Genomic DNA, 24,179 nt, shown 5'->3' with positions numbered 1-24,179 from the left:
ATGTCAAAGCTATTATAAAATGTCAAATATAGACGTGAGGTTTGACAGTAACGGTCAGATAAGACATTTTCACAGCCTCAATATTAGAATATTATTAAATGATGAAAATTTATCTGAAAGCCGAGTGAAACGAATCAATTTCTCTTTAAATAGTTGCTGTTAGATGTATATTTGTCGATACGACGTTTATTCGATCGATATTCATCGATTCAAATTCAATAAATAATTTTTAAAAATGGGAAAAATAACGCTTTCTTGGGTCCGCGGAACCAGAAATTTGAATTTCAAATATCTCGAAAACGAGAGCTAACGTAAAAGAATGGTTAGCACCACTGGATTTAGCGTACTCGAATGAAGTCTTTCCCCCGGATGCCATCTTGACGGAGGAAAAGAGTCTTTGATTCTAGCACATTATTGTTTCTCGTGTAGATATGACCTCCTCATCGTGGGCACGAAGGCACTACAGCAAGAGCGACACGAACTTCTACAGCGTGGAAGACAGCGTTATCATACTAGAAAAGTCTGAGAAACGGAGACATAAAAGCCAGCCAAGATTTATTGGTTCCAGTGGAGTGTTCAATTGCACACCCGAGAAGAGAAATCCGCTGCTGGACAGGGTGAAACACACCCGTCTGTCCTGCTTTAGGTCCAATTCAAACGCGTCGACGGTGACGAGCGAAAATCCCTCTTCGAGTATAGACATTGACCCTTCATGTTCCAAAGATTCTCCTACGTTTAGTTTAAGTGAAAATCTAGAGGACGATTCCAATACTAGTGATACTGCCCCTTGTGATAGTGCTTTTAAGTCTCTGTGTTTCACTGCGAAGCTACGTGCAATGTCGGAGAAATACTTCCAGAACTCCAATAGACTGTTCAATAGACTGTACAAAAATTCGGAGGGCGATGGCCAGAAGCTGAGGAAAAAAGCCGTGAAAAAGCGTAGCTTTTCCTATGGGGCCTTGCCCGATTTAGAAACCTTTAGGCAGACTCAGAGTTTGATATACCACGAGGTGAACACAAACGAGGAGGAGGACCGACTGCTTTCGGGAGACAACGAAGATTCGGATAGTGGCATTTTAGTGAACGACTCTTTCGCATCCAACTTCGAGGGCCCCTTCAGCTCTCTCTCCCCTTTGTCACTGACCGAGATCAAAGATATAGACATCGATGGCACTGCCGCAAATTCTGCTAGTCAAAACCTAAATAGGAGCTACTCGATAGGATTACAAGGCAAGATGAATTCGACTGACGGCATCTATTCCTCGAACTACAGCAAGAATGTGACCATTGTTAAGTTCAGTAAAACATTTCCGGAAGAGGAGCTTGGAATTTTTATAACGAAGAGCAAACAAATTTCTCAAGGTTATTTGGTTGGCAAAATCGTGCCTGAGAGTTTGACTTCGAGGTAAGTTTCCTTGCATGTTTATTTTCGGAAATCAGTGTTGTATTGCTGTTAATTATCGCTATATTTTTCGTAACATGTTCTATCGAGCAAAATCCGGTGATAAAATCAAGGCCAAAGTCTAATTATTAATTACTTGCAAATAATAAAATGTTATCGCGGTAGCGTGGCGTACAGAAAGAAGTTTACGATGGTGCGGATAGTGTCGTTGGTTGTTTGAATGTATTCGTTTTAAGTTATCTCAGAGAAGAGCACTTATAGCGAGTTTACGTAAATCTACAGCCTATTATTTGTAAGCTGTACGGAAAAAATGAGATGCAAATGTATATAATTATTTTTTGCTACTCTCATACAACTAACGGTTGACTGACGAGCTGCTCTTGGCCTCTCTTTCCGGGAGAGGATGCATCTGTTAATTAATTTCCTCACTGGCTATAATGTTATTCATCTTCAAGTATGATCTTCAGATACGGCATATATTAAGATCCGAAGTTCCTAGAACTATAACTCATTTGGTGAATGCAAGTGTCTTTGCATGCGAGCTCCTAAAAGGCAATGCATTTCATGACGAGATACAAACTAGGAGCTCATTAGAGCTTTCCCGCAAAACCAAATCAGTTATCAGTAATAAAAGGCTTAAAATCGTTAATATGCCTTGTTGACGGCGTGATTCCCATAAGGCTTCTGAGCGGTTTTTGCGTACAATTTGCTCGATCGATGCACACTTTCAAAGCAAAAACATTTGCAGGGCTGGCTCCTTGCAGGAAGGAGACGAAATAGTGAGCATCAACGGGACCCCCTTGGCGGGGCTGACGATCACCGAGGCCAAGTTGATCCTCAACAATTCCGAGCTCCATGTTGAGATGGTCATCGTGCGCTGCATGAAAGAAACTTCTGTAGACTTCGATTTCAACAGGCATTCATTAGTCGGGCCTCCATTGAGCACCCCCAGCCCTCTTAACAAGAGGCATTTTCAAAAGAACTCGATTCATGGAAGTTACACTAGGATGCTGAGGAAAAGCTCTTCCTCTTCCAGGAACGACAGTGCCTCTCCCCCTCCGAGTCCTCTATCGGAGAGCACGGAGCCGAAGTCGTTTTTAGACTCGGGTTCTGCCTCGAGTTTCTGCACCCTGCCTCGAAGACCTGCTTCAGGGGTTTGCACCTTCCACACTGTGACTCTGGAGAAGGGTGTTGGGAAAAAGTCCTTGGGGTTCACCATAGTGGGAGGGAGGGACTCTCCCAAAGGTGCCTTGGGTATTTTCATTAAGACCATTATGGTGAATGGGCAAGCTGCCGAGGATGGCAGACTCAAAGCCGGTGAGTGCGTTCATAAATTATTAAATATTCGCCAAGGGCAAAAACATTGATAACGTAACGCGCACTTATGTATTTTATAATGGTCATCAGCTGGTACGTTTAGTAAACTTTATTGCCTGATATCCCTTATTACTTATACATACCTGCATATATGTATATCCAATGTCGACCACTTTATAACTAAACCAACACTGGTTAACTGTTCATAACAAGTAGCTGTGGCTTTGTTCTCACTTTACCAGTCGGCCTGTAAATCAAGCTTCAATTCACATAATGATATCCGATTAGTTTAACCCAATAACTTTCAGCAGGAAACATTTAATCAACACTTTACATGATCGATGGACTAAAAAATCGTGAAACGTGACACTTTTTGGCTCTTTATTTCATCCTGGCATGGAAATTTCTCGGTATTATTCGAGTTGAAAGATGATAAATGCAACAGAAATTAAATACCAGACTTGCTTCTGGACCATGTCTACAAGGTGTATAAACATCCTTGCTGAGGTGCACCTTTTTCAACGAAATTGGCTATTTACATAATCGGCTAAGGAAATGGCTTATTTAATAATTATTCTTATATAGAGAACACCATTAGCGCTTAGTGCCAACATGAAACGTTAACAATTGCAAGAGGCAATTAGCGCTGATGGGTCTTTAGATGTTAAACTATTTTTATTAATTAAAAACGAATTGCTTTGTGAACCGCAAAATTTCAAATTGCAACAATACCATTATATTTCACGAAGCCTTAATTATGATTTTACATATACTAAGCATCTGTACTGATCAAATTGCTACAATAAATTCCGTTTCCAGGAGATGAGATTTTAGCAGTCAATGGCCAAGTGTGTCATGATATATCTCATGCTGAGGCAGTTCTACTTTTCAAGAGTGTTAAAAGCGGACCTATAACGCTGCATATTTGTAGAAGAAAGAGGAGCAAAAACTCGTAAGTGAAAACTGAAGCTAGTTGCTAATCAGTATTATGGCGGAGTTATTTCATTTGTTGTTTTATTTGCAGATGCAAATCTAAATCCTGCAGCAACATTACGAAGCCTAGTTAGGTGCAGTTTGTGCTATTACATACTACTTAGTACATGCTACGTTTAATTTTAAATAGCCAAAAAATTATCTAGCATTGTTTGGAACTGAATATTGTTAAGGCGGTAACATTGCTTAATCTGTACATTTGTATTATAATAATAATTATTTACTTGAATTATGTCCGTGTATTTTATACATGATAATATGTTATTCAATAAATATTAAGAATGGGGTGTGTGTTTAATTGAATTAACCCTGAAAGGATAAGACGCGACATCGTGCTTTATTCTTGACAGGCAGGCGGAGGAGGACTTCGGTTTTCAATAGAGGTTGGCAAGAACTGATGTGATATGGTATGTAAATGGGCACAATATGATGTCTGATATCCACACTGAGGGGCACTTCTCTATTTCAATTTTTTTTTTAATCTGTTCGAGAAAATTACCCATGTGGAGAGATCAGAATTCAGCGAAACTTATTATAAATAACGCTTTTGGTATTATCTGCAAATTATCCTAGAACACATGAGTATAGCGTACTAGCGGATGAAAGAATAGAGCGATTGGGCTAAATGTGCCCTGTAAAAAGTTTGCGTGTTTTTCCTCTGCAGGAGGTTTAAGTATTTTTTAGTTTGTTATTTAATAAGAACGTGTATTCGAAATTGATCTAACGCACACTAGGAGCAATTTCAAGTTGGCGAATTAAAAACTGTGAGATTCGACACCCTGTAGAATGAAAACTGGCAACTTTTGTATCGGGCAATTTCAGTTGGGTTTTTTACCCTCCAGCACCCCATATTATTCGGGTCGTTGCTTCTGGGACGCTTTATGCACGCCGATATGGTGGAAACGTTCTATCCATGCTGGGGACTTCCCTTTTGGCACACTCAATAAAAGCCGCGATTGCAGACGTAGCTATTAAGTTAGCATGGTGGTGAACTGTCCTTCAGTCTGGACCCTTGGGGCCTTCACATTCTGTGATCCCTCCTAATGGAATGTTTGATTAAATTTGCTCGACTCGCGTGATAGCAGTTTTCATTCGAAAAAATCAAGAGAGCGGCGTCCTTCGAAAGGGGACAAAAAGTCAAATTTAATGGTTCCTTCCCGTTTGCCATCAGCGAAGTTGCGATATTCTTTGCAACTTCCCTAAAGGGCAAGAAACGGGAATGAAGCAGGCGCATCGAGCAAAACGAATATTAGGATCCTATAAGCACGTCGCAGGGAGCCGCGGCGAGAGTCGTTACTGCAGGATCGTTGTATCTAGCAGTATTGATTAGGGAAAATAGACGATAATGCAGCCCTTGCGTCACTGACACAACCCCTAGTTTTGCTGGTAATATTGATTTTAAAAGGCAATCGCTGTACCGCCTTTCAAAATTACGAGTTGTCTGCGTCCGCGCTTGGAACCGCACAATGGCGCGAAGAATGTACACGTGTTTTTTGACGTCTGTCAATCGTAAATTTATTAGGCATTGTCGCAATTACTGTCGGTTCAAAAAAGTGTCCCAAAGTACTCGCCAAAGATCGAACTTCCAACATCCCGTGAGGATTTCCGGTGTAAATCCCAGATAAGGATAAATTCTTCGATCGGAAATGGACATGCAGCCGAATGATTTACGTTTTTTAAAAGCACAGAATTTTCATGAAATGTACCTATTGAGTGTGTGCGCAATGATCTCTATTAAAGGACGGTATAGTTCTTTTTTATATTCTGTATATCTAATTAAAGCCCCGATGTAACTGCCACACTTTTACAGTTCTGGGAGGATAGTTTGTGTTCAATGTAGTAATAAACGAAAATGGATATTGAAAAATGGTGTAGAATATGCTCAATCGAAGTTAAGTGCGGTGTTTTTCTGTTCAGTGAGGAGGCCAAACAGGCGTTTTTACATGCCAAAATTAGGAAATATCTCTCTGTCTCAGTAAGGACCGTTTTCATTTTAATGCGTCTGTTGGACAACTGTCCGACATGTTTTTTTTGTGCAGGTTAACTTAGAAGACAAATTGCCAAAAATGATATGTGAAGACTGCATAGTGAAAATTAACGGGTTTCATTCTTTTGCTACTATGGCTTTAAAAAATCAGGAAAAAATGACGAGATGTGTGCTGTCCACACCAGTCAGCCCTGAACCTACTAAAACCGATAACGTATCTTTATTGCACACATATTTAACCAAGGTAATGCATCAAAAATTTCTCTGCATGTTTGGACAATTTTTAACTTAACAGATCACCGAGGACAAAGACTCGTCACTAAACGAGCCGGAAGAGACTGAGATGGAAGTCCGAGTTGACCCGATGTCAGTTCTTCAGTGCTGCTTAGAAGAAAGCGAGCCTGAGACTGATTCTGAACTGATGCCTGAAGATCCGGCTCAAGAGGAAGACGAGGAATCTGATGAGGATCCTGAGGCCCAATCAGGCTTGCAAGAGTCTGGCTCATCTGAGAGTGATAACTCCGAGAATACTTGCATTATCTACCTTTGCTCAGTGTGTAAAAGGAGCTTCTCTAGTAACAACGCTCTACAGCAGCATATGTACATCCATTCGGCTACATACACAAAAAGGATTCTTAGTTTTAGTTTCAATAAATTTCAAACGAATTTAGCTACGGTGTTCGTTAATAACACGCAGATGGAGAAGAAGGAAGACGATGCTCAAAACGGAGAAACGCAGGAAAACACAGAAAAAGAGGAGCCCTCGGTCATCTACAAATGCCCTATTTGTGCCAAAGATATCACCTCTAAGGGGGCTTTGAAGGTGCATTTGGAAACTCATAGGCCTAAGGGCCAGTACGGGTGCGATATTTGTGGGAGAGTGTAAGTCGACTTTTGCATTTTGTAGTCACGTGCCCGTTGTATCAATCCACGATCAAATTTGCAGGTTCAAGACTCAGTGCAATTTATTTAGACACAAGGAGTACCACCAAGGTGTTCAATTCCCTTGTGAAGTGTGCGGAAGGGTGTATCCAACCAATAGTACGTTAAGGGCACACTCTATCACTCACAGCGATTTACGGCCTCACAAGTGTCCATTGTGTGACAAGACTTTCAAGAGAAACCAGGACTTAAAGGTAGGTTATTGAATGTGTTATAAATAAATTGAACTTTGCAAAAACATGTCCGACATGCAAACAATATTTTGTGTAGGTATTACCACGTTTTCATCTAAACGATCAAAGTTAAAACTGTTTTGCTTAGGACGTTTCAATTGACATACGTGAGAGATATTCTTTGTGGGGAAATAAATAACTTTACAACAAGAATCAATGGTACCGATACGCTTATGATCCGAGGCACGCAACCCCAACTGATGGGATGGGTCAGATCGGGGCTTCGAGATCGCGAACTCGGTACATCTCTGACAATCATTAGATTGGAAATCGGTGTTAATATTGACTGTCTACAAGGCTTACTAACGTTTGTTGCCTACTGATGAGGGGTCCTTTGGAGAGGTTTTAGGACGCATATTCTAAATTTAAGGATATACAGCCGCAAGCAACTTATAATATAGTTGTTATGCGTAATCAAAAAACTCCAACCGATTTGTTCATATCGCTACCCGTATGTCCTCAGGAACTGCCTGTAGGTGTGGTGGAATATGGATATCTACAGGATGTCCCTAAATGAATATCTATATTCTTTTAAGGATATGTATATTATGTTTATAGGAAAAAGGCCCTGCGAAGATATCTATGAGCAGGTTGATGTTGTATTATTGCGGAGTTCGAGGGTTAGTGCGTTTAGAAATTGCAGCGTCTTATTTGTTTGCTTTTAATGCGTAAATAAACTCGTTACTTAACTTATTATATTTGCTAACCATAGATAAATTTTCCGAAAAAGAGATTTCCGGAAAATTTGCGAATTACAAATTAGGTACCTACTGCGTTTTAGCCCTCGATATTCGTATGCTATTAAGTTATGCCTACAAGGAGGGTGATGTTAATTTAATTATTTTAGTTTCACATAAATCAGCATACAGGGGCAAGGCCCTACCAATGTCCCTATTGTCCTAAAGCATTTGCAAGTTCAGGAAACTGCTTTTCACACAGAAAACGAATGCATCCAATCGAAGTTGAACGTGACAGGGAACGTGCAGCCAAAATAATGAGATAAGCTTGTTAGGTTTATTGGCAATTATTTACAGTTACTAGTTCCGTAACTTGGTAGAATACTACGTGAAAAGGTGGATAAAAAATTATTATCAGTGAAATTCCAAAGTAGTCTTGAATTTTAGTAGTATCAAGTCATTGGAGGTATATACCATACAGTTTCCATATCTCCAAAGCAGACTTCATGTGGATCGTGAAATAAATATAATCACTGTTATGTGTTTTTCCCAATATTGCAGATTATCTCCTGTATACAGGGTGTTTGGAAAAGTTGGTAAAAAACTTGGGGAGGTGACTGTAGAGCCAAAAATGATTAAAAAAAGTTCAGATGAACATTGGTCCGACAGAGAACTGTTACCGAGATATGGCCCTCTAAAGAGGTCCTATCATTGGGATATTTGTTAAATTAACTTTCTTTGTGATTTAAATAATAGAATGAAAATGGTAAGTAATAATTATACCATAAGGGTCTTTAACTATCAGAAGTTTCATCAAAGTCAATTATAAATAAGGGTCATTTTCTAACTATCATTAACAGACATTTTACGATTTTTTTTACTCTTTTGAATTATCAAGCAAATAATATTATTTTTTAATGAATTAGGCTTTTTTGAAGCAAAAGTTTCTTTACTTTCTTTAGAATTCTACGTAGTTTAGTCAGAAATAAATATTTCTTAAATAATATAGAGCTCAGAAGTGTAACATTTTTTGAAACATTTTCACATTTTTCACAGTGACAGTTTCATTATAGTGATTGTCACTTTCGCGTGCGATTACTTAAATTCTTACGTTTCTTCAATTTCTTAGTTGTGATCCTTATACTTGACTTCGCACTACATTCGTTTTTTACAACCACGGACCACCATGTTTTTACTAACTGTGAGAATGAATGTGAAGTATGAAATATTTATTAAAAATATAAAAGTGACGATCACTACAACTTTCAGCGTGAAAGATGTCGACTATGTGAAAATGTTACAAAAATGTTACTGTTCTGAGCCATATACCATTTAAAAAAATTATTATTTCTGACTAAGCTACACGGAGTTCGAAAAAAAGCAGAGATGTTGTTCTTCAAAAAAGTTTAATTCATTAAAAAGTAATATTTTCTTGATAATTTAAAAGAGCAAAAAAAATTCAAAAAATGTCTGTTAATGGCGGATTAGAAAACTATAATAATTTATAATTGATTTCGATGAAGCTGATGATAGCTAAAGATATATGATATAATTATATAGTATAATATATGGCACAATTATTATCTGCAATTTTCATTTCATTATGTTAATCAGGAAGAAAGTAATTTTAATAAATATCCAAATGAGAGGATCCCTTTGAAGGGCCGTATCTCAGTAACGGTGCTCCGTCGATCCAACGTTTATAGCAACTTTTCTTACCATTTTCCGCTCTACTTTCACTTTCTCAAGTTCTATACCAAATTTTCCAAATACCCTGTATATGAAGTATATACAGCCGCATGACTTGACTTTAATTCTTAATAAATATTATCCAGAACTGATGTATGTTAATTTAAAACTTTTTATAGTTACTATAGCTAGAAGGTGTTGATTATTTTGTTTATGGAGATGTTATCCGTTGTATCTGACTGATAATTACGATCAGTATTAAATAGTTGTAAGTAGGTCATATGTAAATAAAGATAATTGTTTACTTGCTTGCCGCTTTATTATTTTAAAGTTGTGTAGATACGATTTCCCTTGATCAGCGGAACACGCCTAAGTTAAACTCGTCGAATTTGAAATCGCAATTATTTCCTGGGTCTAAGGTCGTATTTAATCCGATCAAATACGCTTTATCGCATATATGTGAGGAAAACAAACCTTGTTAAATAAATAGAATTTTTGATGAGGGTTGTGCACTGCGCTCTTCACAACATGCGATTAATTAGATAAAAGTGATGTAAACACCGTAATTAATATAATATCAGAAAAGTTAGTCTAGAACATGAGCGTTATATTTTTCTGGCTCATTAGTGCGTAATTGATATGATGTGTTGCAGGATTTGCGCTACTTAGTTAAACGGATGATAACAAGGAAAATAGAGTATAGTTACATGGTAGAGTTACATCGGAAGTTCGGCAATCGCAATCGGACATTTCGGTAAGTCCTCGCTCTATTTTGAGTCAATTTGCAGCTCGATCTTTTCGCAACTGAAACTCGAGGCCCTCGGCATCATCGTCACCGAAACTTTTCAAATTCCCTCTATCCCGTCGCCCTTCCCTGACCTTTTAATTGCACAGATCGATAACTTAGTCATTCTATCCGAGCGGCAAGCTTCAGCTTTTATTATTCGATTAGTCTACAGATGGCCACACGAAGTGACTGACACGTAAACTGGTGGCGCTCTGTAGAATGTCATCGGAAAAGGTGCGATTGGTGCGAAAATTCAAAACATAACTAGACAGAGTATTGGCTAAACATGACGGACGGCTCTGTAGATAACATGCGGCAGCTCGGTCAAAACGGGGTCATTCAGCCTCTCTTGACTGGTAAGTCGGTTATTTGCTTATTTGTTTATCAACTTTTTAAATAAACTATACTGACCATCAGTATTAATAGCAGTGCTGGTGTGTGCACTCATATGTGTCACGTATAAAGCACATTTAAACGTCGGTATTTGTGTTTTCGTGCATTTCATTTGCGCCTGTGAATGCGAATTGCATCACGGTCACTTTTTTTTTTTGCAGTGTTAACCTCCAGGGGGATTTTTTTACATGTTGGATGGGTGCACGTTTTCCTACAGATTATCATAAAAATACAAATAATTCACTCTCGCGACATTCAAGACTATTACTGGGACCTCGTGCGTCAGTTTAAAACGAAAATAAAATGGAACTTTTGAGTGCGACGATCAAAAAAACTCAATTTTTAAGTTCACTTTTGCCCCGTTCGAACTCCGTGATGGCTCTTATTGTGTTTGTATCATCCCCGAATTGTTGCCCGCGGTTTGGAAAAAAAGAATCAACTTCGAGCCGCATTTTTGCACTGAGAACCTTGAAGCTCTTGTGTTTCTTCAGTCGGCTCATTAGTTTCCATAAAAAAGCCCTTTAGTAGGTTAAATATGTATATTATTCTAGTCTATCCTAATCTATTCCTAATGTATAGAAAACTCATTAACTCATGTTTATCTGGCTGATCAATACTCGACAGTTAATTTTGCTTTAATAGCTTTGTATCTGAACATCACTACATTCTAAGTAGTGTTCCGCTACTAGAAAAATGTTATTTTAAACACTTTTTAAATCTAAGATAATTTTCACAATATGGCAACATGGAGCACACATTGCGGCTATCCCTAGAAGGGAATATTCTAGTGTACAGCGTGTTGTAAGGGAATTTTCATGATGCATGATATAGCGAGCCCCCCGGTATAATATTGCGCCTTGTATTATAATATTGTTTTATACATATGGGGTGGCTCAAAACAGCTGCAATAGAATTTACTTTTTTTACCCCCTGTACATTGTTGCATTTTTAGATCCTCGCAATTTTTTTTATTATTTCGTTTAAAGCACCCTATTGCGATTTTTGCTGCTTTCAAACTATTAATGTTTAAAAGATACTTCTTGCATATACACGTTTAATAATATATTAGAACCAGGACTGCAGATGGGCCGCTTCTATCGTACTATCGCTTTGAGTGCGCACTGGTGCGGGTTTCCGAATTCGCCATAAAATGAATCTCATGTGTGCAAATTTTTCTTCTCAGCTTAACATATGCCAAAATTCTTGATTTTTTTAGAAATATTTTGGCATTATCGACCAGATATGTTTATCGATCAGCGAATCAGCTATTCATTTCGCAGTAGAACACCGTATAAGTATATTTAGTTATTTTAATGAATTCGTTTATTTTAATGAATAGACTTTGATGAGTAAGCGCTTTACATTATTACCATTGTGAAACACTTTAAGATTACGTTTCTAAGCCCAAAAAAAAATTGGAAACTTTCAATTTTCATCTTACAATTTTTAGCCATTTTAGGGAATATTCGGAATTATTGTTAAATTAATTAAATTTAATCAAGCATTATAATTTTATTGATATTTAATAATTAATAATCAATAATGATTAAATTAATCAAAAATATATAAAAAAATCAATTTCTTTACAAATTTTTCTGATTTAAATTCCGATACGATAAACTTCGTTGCTATCTCTTTGAAGTTTAAGCATCTACGCCAGACCAGGAATACATTGAAAACAATCACTTTCTCAGTATATATTTACAAATCTAAAAATAAAAATTTAGAAAAGAACTAATTGGAACATACTTCTCCAAAAATATTTCCACACTTTAATGTAGTGACCCAAATAGATCTGATTAGTTTCAAGCCTTATTATAGGAGAATGACAAATATACAAATCTGACCCTGTATTCTGGTTAATGTAAACCTTTCAAATTTAGTACCACTCGGTACATCGTGAGAACTACTTATTATTTTAGATCTCTATCAAATTACCATGGCTTATGCCTACTGGAAGTCAGGAAAAACGAAAGACCATGCGGTTTTTGACCTGTTTTTCCGGAAAAATCCCTTTCAGGGCGAATTCACTATTTTCGCAGGGCTCGAAGAGTGCTTGAAGTTTTTAGGGAAATTTTGTTACTCCAAGAGTGGTAAGGTTGGCACAATTTTAATGGACGATGATGGATGGCATAGCTAATTTTAGACATCGAATACCTTAAAACCGCTCTACCCCCCCATACTGAAGAGGATTTTTTTGAATTCCTGAGTACTCTCACGGCAAAAGACGTCAAACTGTATGCCATCGCTGAAGGATCAGTGGTTTTCCCTAGGTCAGTAATCAAACACACCTTGAACCTTAGATCAATTATTGTAGGTTACAAAGTTCCATGCTAAAAGCACATGTATCAAACCCATGAAAGGAGGTTTCCTTGAAGCATCACTGCATTTTCTATTGGATACAAAACTATTTCCGGCACGAACAGTAATTTAGTGTCGATATCGTCATAGGATATACATAATAAATGACATTTTTTTCCATTTAAAGACTGGAAATTTCTTCCAACATTTTCACAAAATTTACAATGATTGATTTATAAGTCAAAACCTTCATGCCATTATCAAAATAATAAATTTCGTTCATAGAGTACCGCTAATGAGGATAGAAGGCCCACTTACAGTAGTTCAATTATTGGAAACCACTTTGCTTACTTTAGTTAATTATGCTAGGTAAGTTCTGTGCTGTGGTTATCATTGTGTGTGACGATACAATTACCGAATTGCAGTCTAATGGCCACAAATGCTGCAAGATACAGAATTGCAGCTGGAAATTTAATGCTGTTTGAATTTGGGCTTAGAAGAGCTCAAGGGCCTGATGGTGGCTTATCAGCTTCCAAATATTCGTATATCGGTAAGTGTTTGCGATACTGCGTTATGTCCCAATGGGTTTTAAAAGCAAATTAGGGATCGAATTTGAACAAACTCTAATTAGCGAAATTCAAATAGCGTTATCGACTTACGATGTTAAAGTTGGTACCAGGCGCTGAGAGTGTCAAATATTCCATTCAATCAATACTATACCAAACTCGTGGGAAAAGCTGGCACGTTTAATGGCTTTTGTGTTACCTATTAAAATTTGTTTGAAGATAATTTTTTAGGGGGTTTTGATGGCACCAGTAACGTCCTAGCAGGAAAACTCTTCGACATACCAGTGAGGGGCACCCATGCCCACGCCTATATTACTTCCTTCAATGGGTTCTCAGAGCTGAAAAACACAATTCTTCCATCTAAAAATGGCGGCAAGCCTAGGGACTTGCTGAAAATAGCCTTGAAATGGAAGGAAAGTCTTTTACCTATATTTAAAGTAATTTCCTCGGAAGCAAACGAGGGAGAGTTGGCTGCCCTAGTGTCGTTTGCCATAGCTTTCCCTGATGGGTTCATGGCTTTAGTGGACACCTATGAAGTACAAAGGTACATAAGTTCCATGCTTCGTTACAATTCTAACAGAGAAATTACTTCGATTTTATTCGAGATGGTAAAGCAATCGCATTTTGCCACTTTTTTTGATTTTTATGATATATCGTGAAAGCTATTTGTCTCTAAAACATATTTTTCGTTCCTCGAGTTCTTTATCCTGCTTACAAGACATTTCCCTGCAGGAGTGGCCTTCTAAATTACTGTGCAGTCGCACTGGCACTGAACGATCTCGGATATCACGCCATAGGAATAAGATTAGACAGTGGAGATCTCTGCTACCTTTCCAACATTGCTCGGCATTACTTCACAGAAATTAGCAAAAAATTTAACATTCCCTGGTTTGAGCACCAACTAATTATGGCTTCCAACGACATAAACGAAGAAACAATAATCAGCCTAAATGAGCAGGGTCACAAGATTAATTGTTTTGGCATTGGTACCCACTTGGTTACCTGCCAAAGGCAACCGGCTTTAGGGTGCGTCTACAAGATGGTGGAACTGAATCATTACCCAAGGATAAAACTGAGCCAGGAAGTCTCGAAAGTCACTATGCCGGGAAATAAGGACGCTTATAGGCTGTACAGCGAGAGCGGTCATGCGCTTGTAGACTTGCTACAGAGGTCTGTAGAGCCTCCTCCAAAAATCAACGAGAAAATTCTTTGCCGGCATCCTTTCGAGGAGTCTAAAAGAGCATATGTGAAGCCTTCTAAAGTGGAGAAGTTGCTAGAGTTGTGCTGGGCTGATGGGAGAATTCTGAAGAGTTTGCCTAGTTTGAAGGAGATCAAGGAGAAAGTTACCAGTTCCTTGAGAACTTTGAGGTCCGACATCAAAAGAAACTTGAACCCCACTCCATATAAGGTTAGTGCTATAACTATACTGAAGGTAACTCAGATTATTAGTTTTTGAATATTATAGGTAGCCGTAAGTGATGACCTTTATCATTTCATTCATGATCAGTGGCTCAAAAATGCCCCGATTGGAGAATTGTCGTAGACGCATCTCAAGTTCACTCCGAAATCTCTTCGACACTTTAAAAACGTTCGGGAGGAAGATATTGAAATGTATGGAAGCAAAATCAGATGATCTACGTAATTGGGAAGGAAATAAGGAAACTGGTACTATACTACAATAGATTTTTGGCTCAATTTTAGATAAAGTTATTTAATTAAAGCAATTCAAAGCATAGCGAATTAAGAGGTAGTGATCTCCGCTAAACGACTTAGAATTATTGGAGGTGTCAGATAACATTTTTATTTAATACCTACCCACAGATAGTGCAATATGTTAACATGACGACAATAACTAATAAATTTCTGTCAACAGAGGAAACAAGGCATTCCGATTTGTTATGTTCTGCTCAATAGGCGCGCAAACTAGTTGCCCTATAGTACAAAATAACTAGAATTAAATACTTTTTGTATCTTACGTTTTTGTTACCTAGATTTATTAGCAAATTTAAATGAGTCTCAATTGTGCCAGTACGGCATAAATTATGCTTAAGCTTTAACTTCGTTGAGCCCTTCCATGAGCAATCTGTTGCTACCAAATCAACTTCATTTGTGATAGCAACGTTATTCTTCTGAGAGGGCTCGAGTGAGTTTAACTTGAACATAATTTAAACCTTGCTAGTACAATCGGGCTTAAGCATAGACCTATTGCAATGTTAGTCGAGCGATCTAGTCCGTCCTAAACGCTAAAACTTTACACTTGTTTTATTAATATAATTTTCAAATGATAATGAAGTGTTTTATTTCCACATCCCTAGCTAAAATTTAATTAGAGAACAAAATTTTAAATTTTAATTTTATGTTAATTTCTCCAATTTTTTCTCTTGGCTACATCCATAAAATTTACTAAAGTCACGTGCGGTGTTACTCCGATTCTTATAACAAAACAGTGCTACGCGCTCCGAAGAATGCAACATCGACTACGCTACAAACGTAACCATGATCGCTAATCGGATTGATTACGTTTATGTTCGCAACTGCGAAAAGTACTAAACGTACCTGTAAATGTCTTTTTGGATCACACAACCCCTTTATGAGTTGGACTCCTATTATAATAGGTATTGTGCAGAGTGTTCCAGGTCCTATAATTGGGCTTCAGAAATGGTTTAATAAGGGCATTTAAAGTTGAGTTGCTCATATAAACATAGGTTCAACCTCTTTTCCATTCTAAATTACAGGGTGATAACAATAAAATATTATTATTATTTTATTTCCGAACATTCAAATCATTTCAAACTAAAGCATGCTCTTATATCTATTATTTCCATGACGTGTGGGATATTTTATGATTCATGTTCACAGCAAAAGAGCAACAGGCTCAGGAGTAATAAATCACAAAAATCAAGTTTATGGCGAAACGGCGACAGGTACGAAAGGGGCGTCAAGGGGCACTTTTGGTCTATAATTGAATACTTCATGTCATGATCATGCTCATGTTTCTTTTTCCGATAAGACATTTTTCCGATTCTTTTCCCACTAGTGACAGTTATTTAGTGTTGTTTATTCTTGTCACACTTCATAAGAGCGTTTTGTTTTTCTTTTTCGAATTTTAATCATCTTATACGTTTATATAAACGAGCGTAAAATGAAAAAGCCCAATACAGAAACAAGAAATTAAGAGTTAAGAAAAATATTGTATAGGCTCAAAACATAAAAACCAATTTAAAAACATGTATTGGTGATCAGCCACAAAACGACATGCCCAGTCTTCTATCATCTAGGTGGGTACCTACTTGGGACAGTACTTGGTCACTAGCAACATGTCTTGGGAGATAACAGTCCTAAACTGATCTGGAATAAGTTTCCGAGCCTGGAAAGTTTTATTATCTCTATAAAACTATAAAATCAATTTTATAATAACTTGCAAATTCCCCGTTTCCGAGAGGGAACACCACTGCCATATCAGTGGCCCTAGAGGTGATCACTTGAACCCCCAGAGACTGAGGACTCAGCTCCATGCAGCACCCCTCAGTGTTGTCGACCGTGATATTAGACACTATACCCTCCTTCTGCGAACCCATTAAATAGTAAAGATGACAATGATAACACACATAATGCGTCATTCACACCTGAACGTGTGTCTTGATCGTCTGAGAATTGAGGACCTCAATAGATCCGATAACAGTGCCCATGACAATGACGCATTTCTTGCAATTGTCAATGATGATTGCGGTCACCTTTCCCTCCACAGTGATAGTGGATTCGATGCACTTGAAGATGTAGACAATGCTCTTCATATTGGCTTTGTCGATGAGCACAGAGTGATTTTGGACGTAATTCTCCTGAAACAAATGTAAATGTTTCAAATTTAATTTTCTTTAAAATATTCAAAATCGATGCCATTAAGCATGTAATTGGGCAATAAAAATGCACCAAAAAAACTGAAATGATACTGATTTGCATTGACCCTATGCCACCCTTTAAGTTAATTTTCTACGTCATTCATTTGTAATTCGGATTCCTGAAACCAATATACAGGGTGTAACATATCGTCATGGAGATAATGCAGGGAGCGATAGACTGTGAAAGCAAAGAAAAAATGCTAATAGACCCACAGTCAAAAACGCACCACTTCCGATATACAGGGTGGCAAAGTTTCACATTTTTTCCCAAATTTTGAGAAGAGAACATTTTCAATAGTTTTTATAATTTTGTTTTGGATTAGATTTATTTGCATTTTAAAAAATTTGATCAAACGTTACGAATCATTTCAGATAGCCGATAACTCAGCCGGATGATTTTTGTTCCTTACTTTTACATTCTTAATTTGCATCGGTAGATATTTTTGCAAATTCTACGAAAACGGTGAAAGATATAAAAATACTGCAAGAGACCAAAAAGGTAAAGAATTGAAGTAGGAATTCAGAATTCGTGCAAGGTGTTCCAAAAAAAAGATACAAAGCATAAAATAGTACATAACTCAAAAAAGCATAACTCCCTGTATATGGCTACCGATGACCTTCATATTTTGTCATGGAAAGTCTTAAACAAAATAGGTGTACAAATTTTCAAAAACTTAACGCAAAAAATTCTCATCTTAAAATTTTTGATCTAGCATAAACCACTGGCAATCTTATAAATATATTCACAATCGCTCCTATCAAATCCGAACATCAAGTAAGGATTCCGTTACAGGGGAATAGTCGCGCTTATCAGCAAAAATTCTAGTCAGCATTTTTCCATTCCACATAGAACCATAAAATCCATTCATTCAAATCAAATTGAAATAAACGTACTTACAATTCTCCACAACCCATCAGCACTGACGACTCTTGGTTGAAGTGCCGGGGGTAGCCTCGCATTGGGCTCGACAGCCCTAGCAGGGTTGACGGAAAGGGCAGCAGGAACCTTCAATCGTCTGGATGGTACTGGAGACTTCTTCTCTATGAGGATCTTGCGGGGTTTCATTTTCTTCTAGGATTCACCATGAAAACTTGTATTTTTTTGACCGAATTTAACGATTGACCACACACATTGGCGTCTGGAAGTGAAATGGTGGAGGTGGGTTGAATTGGAGGGGACTTGGTTGAGGATCTCACTGGAGGGGACAGTTACTATTTCCTATTACAGCCAGGGTATTTTTCTCTGCACTACGTGGCGCTGATTACTTATAAAAAAATTTAATAGCCAATTCAGGTGAATCAATAACTCAAACGATTTCCTTTATATCTATATTGCTGACATAGAGATATGAAGTAAAAATTCTTGCGAAGTTGAACAATGAAGCATTATCAATTAGTATAGATTGCCTTCCAATAAGCCATAAAATCATTGTTAAAAAAGGCTCAAAAACCCAGTCCATCTTTAATATTTTGGGAGTTTTCAAACTCAATTTACTTTAAGGCGATTTTTAGCACAATGGTGGCGGACTCCGTCAATGGTGGGGCTATTGCACTGCTCTGCAGCCACCAACTTTACGGGAGTTGTGACGTCGATTCTCCTATCTGAGCATGGGAACACGCAGACCGGATCCTCTTGTGGCCTCAATATTTATGCCCACGCTGCATCTTTGATAGTCGTGAAAAATGCCACATAAAACCATATTGAAGATCACCGATGAAAAAATCTGACTTACACCAAAATCATTCTGCCATATCTTGGATCAGGGATGGAACGAGTTTTCACCCGTGCGATGAATTTCATGCAAGAATCTCGCGTAAGTGTGCCAGGTAGTACTCAGGGAAATCTTGCATCATCTCGATATTCATGGGGAACAGCAACTTGAGTATCGACAGAAGCATTGCAGGGGCCAGCTCGAGAAACTCGAGGAGTCCGAGCAATTTGAGGGATTTCATCGATATCGCGATTATCATTACAGGTGTTGGGGATTCGTTCATATTTGAGGAACTTGAGACGATCGACAATGCAGCAGTGGCCGATTTTTTATTTCGATTCGCTGCTCTTGGAGGGGGACCATTCTTTGAAGAAAGTTGAAGTCCGTTTGGTGATAAACTTGTGGTTGGTACGAGCGCAAATTCTCGTGCTTCTTCATTATCCTAAGGTGATGGGAGTCACGTGAGAAATATATCCAGCTCTTTTCAATCCACAACCAGAGAATGACAGAAGACGGAATGATATAGCAAGGAAAACGTCACACTTTAGGCTTGAAAGTGCGCTTAAGTTTTGAGCTTATTTATTATATTTTATACATATATTATAATCTCAACATATATATCAGTCTCACATCCTTATCTCTTAATAACTAAAAAAGTCTCCAATTCCCCGTCTTGAGTTAATCTGGTGGAGAACTTCTGAGGAACCGTCTGCCGCACCTGAAAAAAATCGCACCACCTTTCAGTACTTTTAAGCCCATTTGATTGGAAAAAGCTTACAAAATCCCCATAAGTATTTGGTATGAGCAATGCGACGTCTGTAGATTTCAGCGTTATGACCTCAGCGTCTAATGAGTGGCTGCTCAAGTAAATGTTGCACGTACTGGATCTCTCTATGGATACTGTGGCTACTTTATGAAACATCTAAAAGGAGTGGAAATCTCAGATTTTCATAGTGAAATGGCTTGAACAGCTTACTCGAACTCTCAGTCTTATTGCCAGGCTGTTTAGAATCCCAACAGCCCCCCCAACCGTGTCCAAAACAACTGTTACATCACTGCACTGATCTATCACCACAGAATTCACTGTTCCCTTCACTGTAATTGTGCAATTGATGCATTTATACACGAAAACGATGTTATCGCTTGACGAATTTTCCGCCACCAGCAAATGATGTCCTCTTTGATATTCCTAAGAAAATTACGCGTTAATTCTCTACTATAAAATCCCGTAAAGCACTTACAAATCTCCATTTTTTCCTCTGTTTAATGTTTAGGGGCACATTATTGTGAAAATCTTCAGATTGTGCCATGGCGCTGGTTGACGTACTAATGGCAGAATACCGTCCATTTTGTTCCATCTCTCGAGGAAAATTTGCATTGACCAATAGAATTGCTTCAAGTTCTTGTGGGCTCCAATCGGAATTCAAGAATGACGTTTGGGGAATGCTGATGTAACAAACCTCAGGTTGTCTATCAACCAGGCCCCTCCATAAAATTGTCTGCATGGATTTCTGCTTATTGTTTATAATCTTCGATTATTGATAAGGGCCAATTGCGTGAGTGCAGATTTAGAATTTAGATGCGGTTAGCAGTTTTTGTGCAAGCCTTGAACATAGATGCTAAATCATTTATCGCATTTTTGTTACAATTGAAGAATAGTTTGATGCTACGAAAACGTTTAAAGCTTTATTTGAAAATAAAAGAAAATATGAGAAAAAAATTATTTTAATTTTTCTCGGGATCACGTCACAATCACTAGATCGTGTCACAAGATCTTCTAGCATCACATCGCCAATCGCAAGATCACCATCACATCATAGTATGTGAGCGGTAAATCGCCAGAATTCAAAATTTCGTTCAAAATTTATAGAATTCGTGTATTCTCCTATGAAGGCTCGATATGAGTAATCTGAAGTTCCAGATTCGGTAAATTAGCCAACTAAACGTTTTCAAATCTTTGGACGAAAAGATCTATAAAGCGCAAAATTAGACGTCCATTTATCGTCGAAAATATTTATTTATGTAGTAAGTGCGTAACGTAAGGTATTATGAGGTGAATCAGCTTCACGGCTGAGCGAGCTTGCTAGCAAGGACGTAAATAGATGAGTTTAATAAAATTTTATTACATGCGCGTTAGATAAAACTTTTACCTACGATTTTTTATTAATTTGCCAGGTAATAATTTAACTTTTAAGGAAAAATTAAAATACCTCCAAAATAGTCAACTACTGAAATAAATTTAGCAACAGAATACATGCAGGATTACGGAATCCGTTCATTAGAAAATTTTTGACTTTCTACCATCGTAGACCAATGAAATTTGGTTTCAGACTAGAATCGACCATTTTAAATCCAAATTGAATATTTTCAAAATGGCGGCAGTTCCGGTTATACCGGAAGTAGCTACCAACTTCGTTATTTAAAATGGAACTCCCTAATTTTTTGTAATTTTCAGATTTCCCGTTAAATTTTAAGGCCAGTATTCAATGCATATAGTCACACAAAATTTAAACAAAACATCTTGGAAGCTAACGAACATTCATGATTTTTCAAATAAGAAATTGCGATATTTGTTACTTTAAATTTTAGCATTAAATCAGACAAACAACAAGACATATTTTAATTTTGCATTTCCAATTTCGTTCAGCTATCTCACTCCTGTAGTCAGGAGATATTGAGAATTGTCAAGTAATGCAAGAAATACGCCAAAAGTTTGAAGAAAATCTAATTTATTCTTGCTGAATCACTCTTACATCTCAAAAGATGTTTAAATAAGAAAAAAGTGCGCTATTAGTAGTAGGTACTTATCAATAAAACTCTATCAAAGTAACAAACACAGTTCTCCGCAGAAATTTCTTAACTGGCTCTTTACCCTTTGTTCTCAACAATAATGGTTTTTAACGTCTTATTGGGCAAGACGACGGTTTTGAATTGCTCAGGAACAGGCTGCTCCACCTGCAAATAAATAAATAATGCAAAGTTACGTTATTTTACACAAGAACGTTACAAAGTCTCCATTAGCAGTGGGAATCAAAATATTCATCTCTGAAGACTTAGAAGACACCACTTCCACATCCAGAGAGTCGTTGCTTAAATAAATTTGGCATCCATCTGTTTTGTCGACGGAGATTGTTGGTACTTTCCCAAACATCTAAAAAATCAATTTACCTAAAGAGAAGTAATATAATAAAAAGATAAAACAACCTGCATCTGCACTGATTGGCAGTTAATGAACTCAACTGCAGCCACAACTGAATCCATAACAATAGCAGTCTTCTTGCAGGCATCTATTACAACTGAATTTATCTTGCCCCTTATTGTTACTGTACACTCAGTACATTTATACAAGTAAACGACGTTGTTCATTTCAGCATTCTCAACAACCAAGTTATGATTTCTAGTCTGATACTCCTGAAAAAAAATCATGGCAATAGCATCTGATAAATCCAGCAAGTGAGGAGCTGCTTACAATTTTCCACTTCTTTCCATCCCTGGTAAACACTGGTGGTTTATCAGATAGACCCGTCCCAATGCTCTGCGAAGGCCCTCGAAATGGAACTGCTCCTTCCTGCTTCAATGCCGGGTTCTTATGGGTTTGCATGTCTGCCGAGACCTTCTTCAGATCTGGAAAATCAGAATTGCGAATCTGGATAAATTGGCTAAGATTATAGTTCTTACTGCTGGTGATATTGGCTCCCTGGTTGATTTGAGCAAAGAGGGCTGATCGGTCATTATTCAGATTTGGTGCACCTGGGGCATAGTTGTCTAATGGTGGGGGTGGTAGCGGGCAAGAGGGAGGCAGAGGTGGGGCTGCCGCCGGGGCTCCTTTGCCAGACCACACCAAACCTGTACAGAACTTTAAAATGGAAGGAACTGATGTATGCATTGGGGATATTCACCAGTAGTGTGATGCTGCTTCACAAAAGCTTGCAACTCAGTTAGGGTTTGAACCCAAGACTTGACCCAATCCACGTGCTTTTTGTCCTTCTCTTTCCAGTCTTTGAGAACTCTGTTTGTGTAGAACTGCCCGGCATCGTTCATTTCTTTGACATAAGGAGATGGAGCAGGGCTCTAAATCACTAATTCATAAATGCTACTATTTCCCCCCACCGGCAAAACTTACCACTGCGACCCACCCTAAAGCAGGAATGCTCTCGCTAATAGCAGACAAGTGATTGAAGAACGGCGAAGTCCTGTGCTTCTCCCTGAAATCCTGGATGGCAGCGATATTATCACTGGTGGGCTTCAGGAAAATCATCAAATCATTCTGATTGGATGGCTTGCTACTTTGTGTGGCCAGCTCCAAGAACTGAAGCTGTGCCCTGAAAGCTTGTTGAACGAGTTGGCTGTGTTGAGCCACATCGCCTCCAATTTGCTGGGAAACTTGGTTATATTGAGCCAAAGGTCCTTGTATTATGTCCGTAAATCCTAACACACTCATTTTGAGCCAAGAGGGGAGAGAGGTTTCTGCAAAAGGATGAGCGATGTAACACCTGTTTTTTATGTAAGTGGGGTGTGCTATTTTTGAATTTTAATAAAGACATTAAACAGATGTTGGTAGGTATCTAAGCAGATTATTTTAGGTGAAATGCTTTAAGTGTGTCATTAGACCGAGAATATATTTACATTGAATCACACTGATCCAGAATGATCAAGTTTTCCGTCCGGTATAAAGGGTGTTTTTTCTAGAACCCTTGATGGATGAAATTTGCATTGCATATTCAAATTTATTAGTATACCATATAGGAAAGATATTCATTCACTTGAATATCAGTGCCGTGGTCTAAAAATAGGCATCCCAAATATATCATGCCAAGAAATGAGGTCACTCCCAATCCAATTATTAATAAAAAGTTCAAGTTCAAATAGGGATTTTTAGGTGCGAAATGTCAATTGCATCAAGCAAACACTTATCGATTCGAGATTGCACTTAAAAAAATCAATTTTTCAAACCTCAAAAAAACTGGAAAAACGTAAAAATTGTTTTTCCGGGCACCAGAATCCACCGGCTTTAAACTGAAACTTTGAATTTCAAGCTCAATAATACTTACAGAAAACCTGATGAGCTGTAGTACTGTTACAGTATCAAATAGTAACAATTTATGTATGTTCTATAGTCACTACTAATATAATACTAAGTTGACTTCTCAGCGATGAGCATCGCGATATTTTTGGAATGCGTTGGCAAAGGTTTTTCATGATTTTTGCTTGTAAATATTGGATATGTAACGAATTCCGAAATCTGGAAAAGGCCGTTACTTCATCCAAATGTCGAGGTAAA

At 37.8% G+C, this 24,179-nt stretch overlaps 5 protein-coding genes across 9 annotated transcripts in view; 3 read left to right on the top strand and 2 right to left on the bottom strand.

Annotated features, from left to right (window-relative positions):
• Positions 1 to 3,964, top strand: part of LOC136409476 (uncharacterized) — a 30,929-nt gene extending 26,965 nt beyond the window's left edge. Inside the window, exons 3-6 of one of the 2 annotated variants that reach the window (XM_066390977.1) lie at positions 430 to 1,405; positions 2,151 to 2,719; positions 3,539 to 3,671; positions 3,744 to 3,964. In XM_066390977.1, coding sequence (XP_066247074.1) covers positions 430 to 1,405; positions 2,151 to 2,719; positions 3,539 to 3,671; positions 3,744 to 3,786 — 1,721 coding nt within the window. In that variant the 3' untranslated portion in view covers positions 3,787 to 3,964. The remainder of the gene's footprint in view (positions 1 to 429; positions 1,406 to 2,150; positions 2,720 to 3,538; positions 3,672 to 3,743) is intronic. The other variant, XM_066390976.1, reaches the window with a different exon arrangement.
• Positions 3,965 to 5,169: 1,205 nt separating this feature from the next.
• Positions 5,170 to 9,547, top strand: LOC136409635 (zinc finger protein 664-like). 2 transcript variants are annotated; one of them, XM_066391268.1, is made up of 6 exons: positions 5,170 to 5,456; positions 5,523 to 5,687; positions 5,752 to 5,943; positions 5,995 to 6,581; positions 6,646 to 6,835; positions 7,722 to 9,547. In XM_066391268.1, exons 2-6 carry the CDS (start codon positions 5,565 to 5,567, stop codon positions 7,875 to 7,877), a joined length of 1,248 nt encoding a protein of 415 aa, XP_066247365.1. In that variant the 5' UTR covers positions 5,170 to 5,456; positions 5,523 to 5,564; the 3' UTR covers positions 7,878 to 9,547. The 2 variants fall into 2 exon arrangements, with proteins under 2 accessions (XP_066247365.1, XP_066247364.1); XM_066391267.1 differs by having other exon boundaries at positions 5,170 to 5,687.
• A 311-nt stretch (positions 9,548 to 9,858) lies between these two features.
• The window catches only part of LOC136409530 (nicotinate phosphoribosyltransferase-like), a 123,683-nt gene continuing 109,362 nt past the window's right edge, over positions 9,859 to 24,179 (top strand). The window contains exons 1-9 of one of the 3 annotated variants that reach the window (XM_066391100.1): positions 9,859 to 9,994; positions 10,193 to 10,383; positions 12,343 to 12,513; positions 12,567 to 12,693; positions 13,007 to 13,090; positions 13,147 to 13,271; positions 13,519 to 13,831; positions 14,020 to 14,695; positions 14,753 to 15,575. In XM_066391100.1, coding sequence (XP_066247197.1) covers positions 10,314 to 10,383; positions 12,343 to 12,513; positions 12,567 to 12,693; positions 13,007 to 13,090; positions 13,147 to 13,271; positions 13,519 to 13,831; positions 14,020 to 14,695; positions 14,753 to 14,830 — 1,644 coding nt within the window. In that variant the 5' untranslated portion in view covers positions 9,859 to 9,994; positions 10,193 to 10,313 and the 3' untranslated portion in view covers positions 14,831 to 15,575. Of the gene's footprint in view, positions 9,995 to 10,057; positions 10,384 to 12,342; positions 12,514 to 12,566; positions 12,694 to 13,006; positions 13,091 to 13,146; positions 13,272 to 13,518; positions 13,832 to 14,019; positions 14,696 to 14,752; positions 15,576 to 24,179 lie in introns of those variants that run through there. The other 2 variants (XR_010752183.1, XM_066391098.1) reach the window with 2 other exon arrangements.
• Positions 19,520 to 20,288, bottom strand: LOC136409665 (adenylyl cyclase-associated protein 1-like). The gene is made up of 4 exons (XM_066391332.1): positions 20,140 to 20,288; positions 19,875 to 20,087; positions 19,677 to 19,820; positions 19,520 to 19,616 (listed from the first exon to the last, which is right to left on the bottom strand). The coding sequence occupies exons 1-4, from the start codon at positions 20,254 to 20,256 to the stop codon at positions 19,533 to 19,535; spliced, it is 558 nt and encodes a 185-aa protein (XP_066247429.1). The 5' UTR covers positions 20,257 to 20,288; the 3' UTR covers positions 19,520 to 19,532.
• On the bottom strand, positions 21,611 to 24,063 carry LOC136409440 (adenylyl cyclase-associated protein 1-like). The gene is made up of 8 exons (XM_066390928.1): positions 23,950 to 24,063; positions 23,022 to 23,365; positions 22,798 to 22,969; positions 22,577 to 22,744; positions 22,368 to 22,522; positions 22,103 to 22,309; positions 21,906 to 22,049; positions 21,611 to 21,853 (listed from the first exon to the last, which is right to left on the bottom strand). The coding sequence occupies exons 2-8, from the start codon at positions 23,337 to 23,339 to the stop codon at positions 21,767 to 21,769; spliced, it is 1,251 nt and encodes a 416-aa protein (XP_066247025.1). The 5' UTR covers positions 23,340 to 23,365; positions 23,950 to 24,063; the 3' UTR covers positions 21,611 to 21,766.

Source organism: Euwallacea similis, chromosome 6 (genome assembly GCF_039881205.1).
Source record: "Euwallacea similis isolate ESF13 chromosome 6, ESF131.1, whole genome shotgun sequence".
Taxonomy (NCBI): Eukaryota; Metazoa; Arthropoda; class Insecta; order Coleoptera; family Curculionidae; genus Euwallacea; species Euwallacea similis.
The sequence above is the reverse complement of the archived record's forward strand: the minus strand, read 5'-3'. Positions and strand labels throughout refer to the sequence as shown.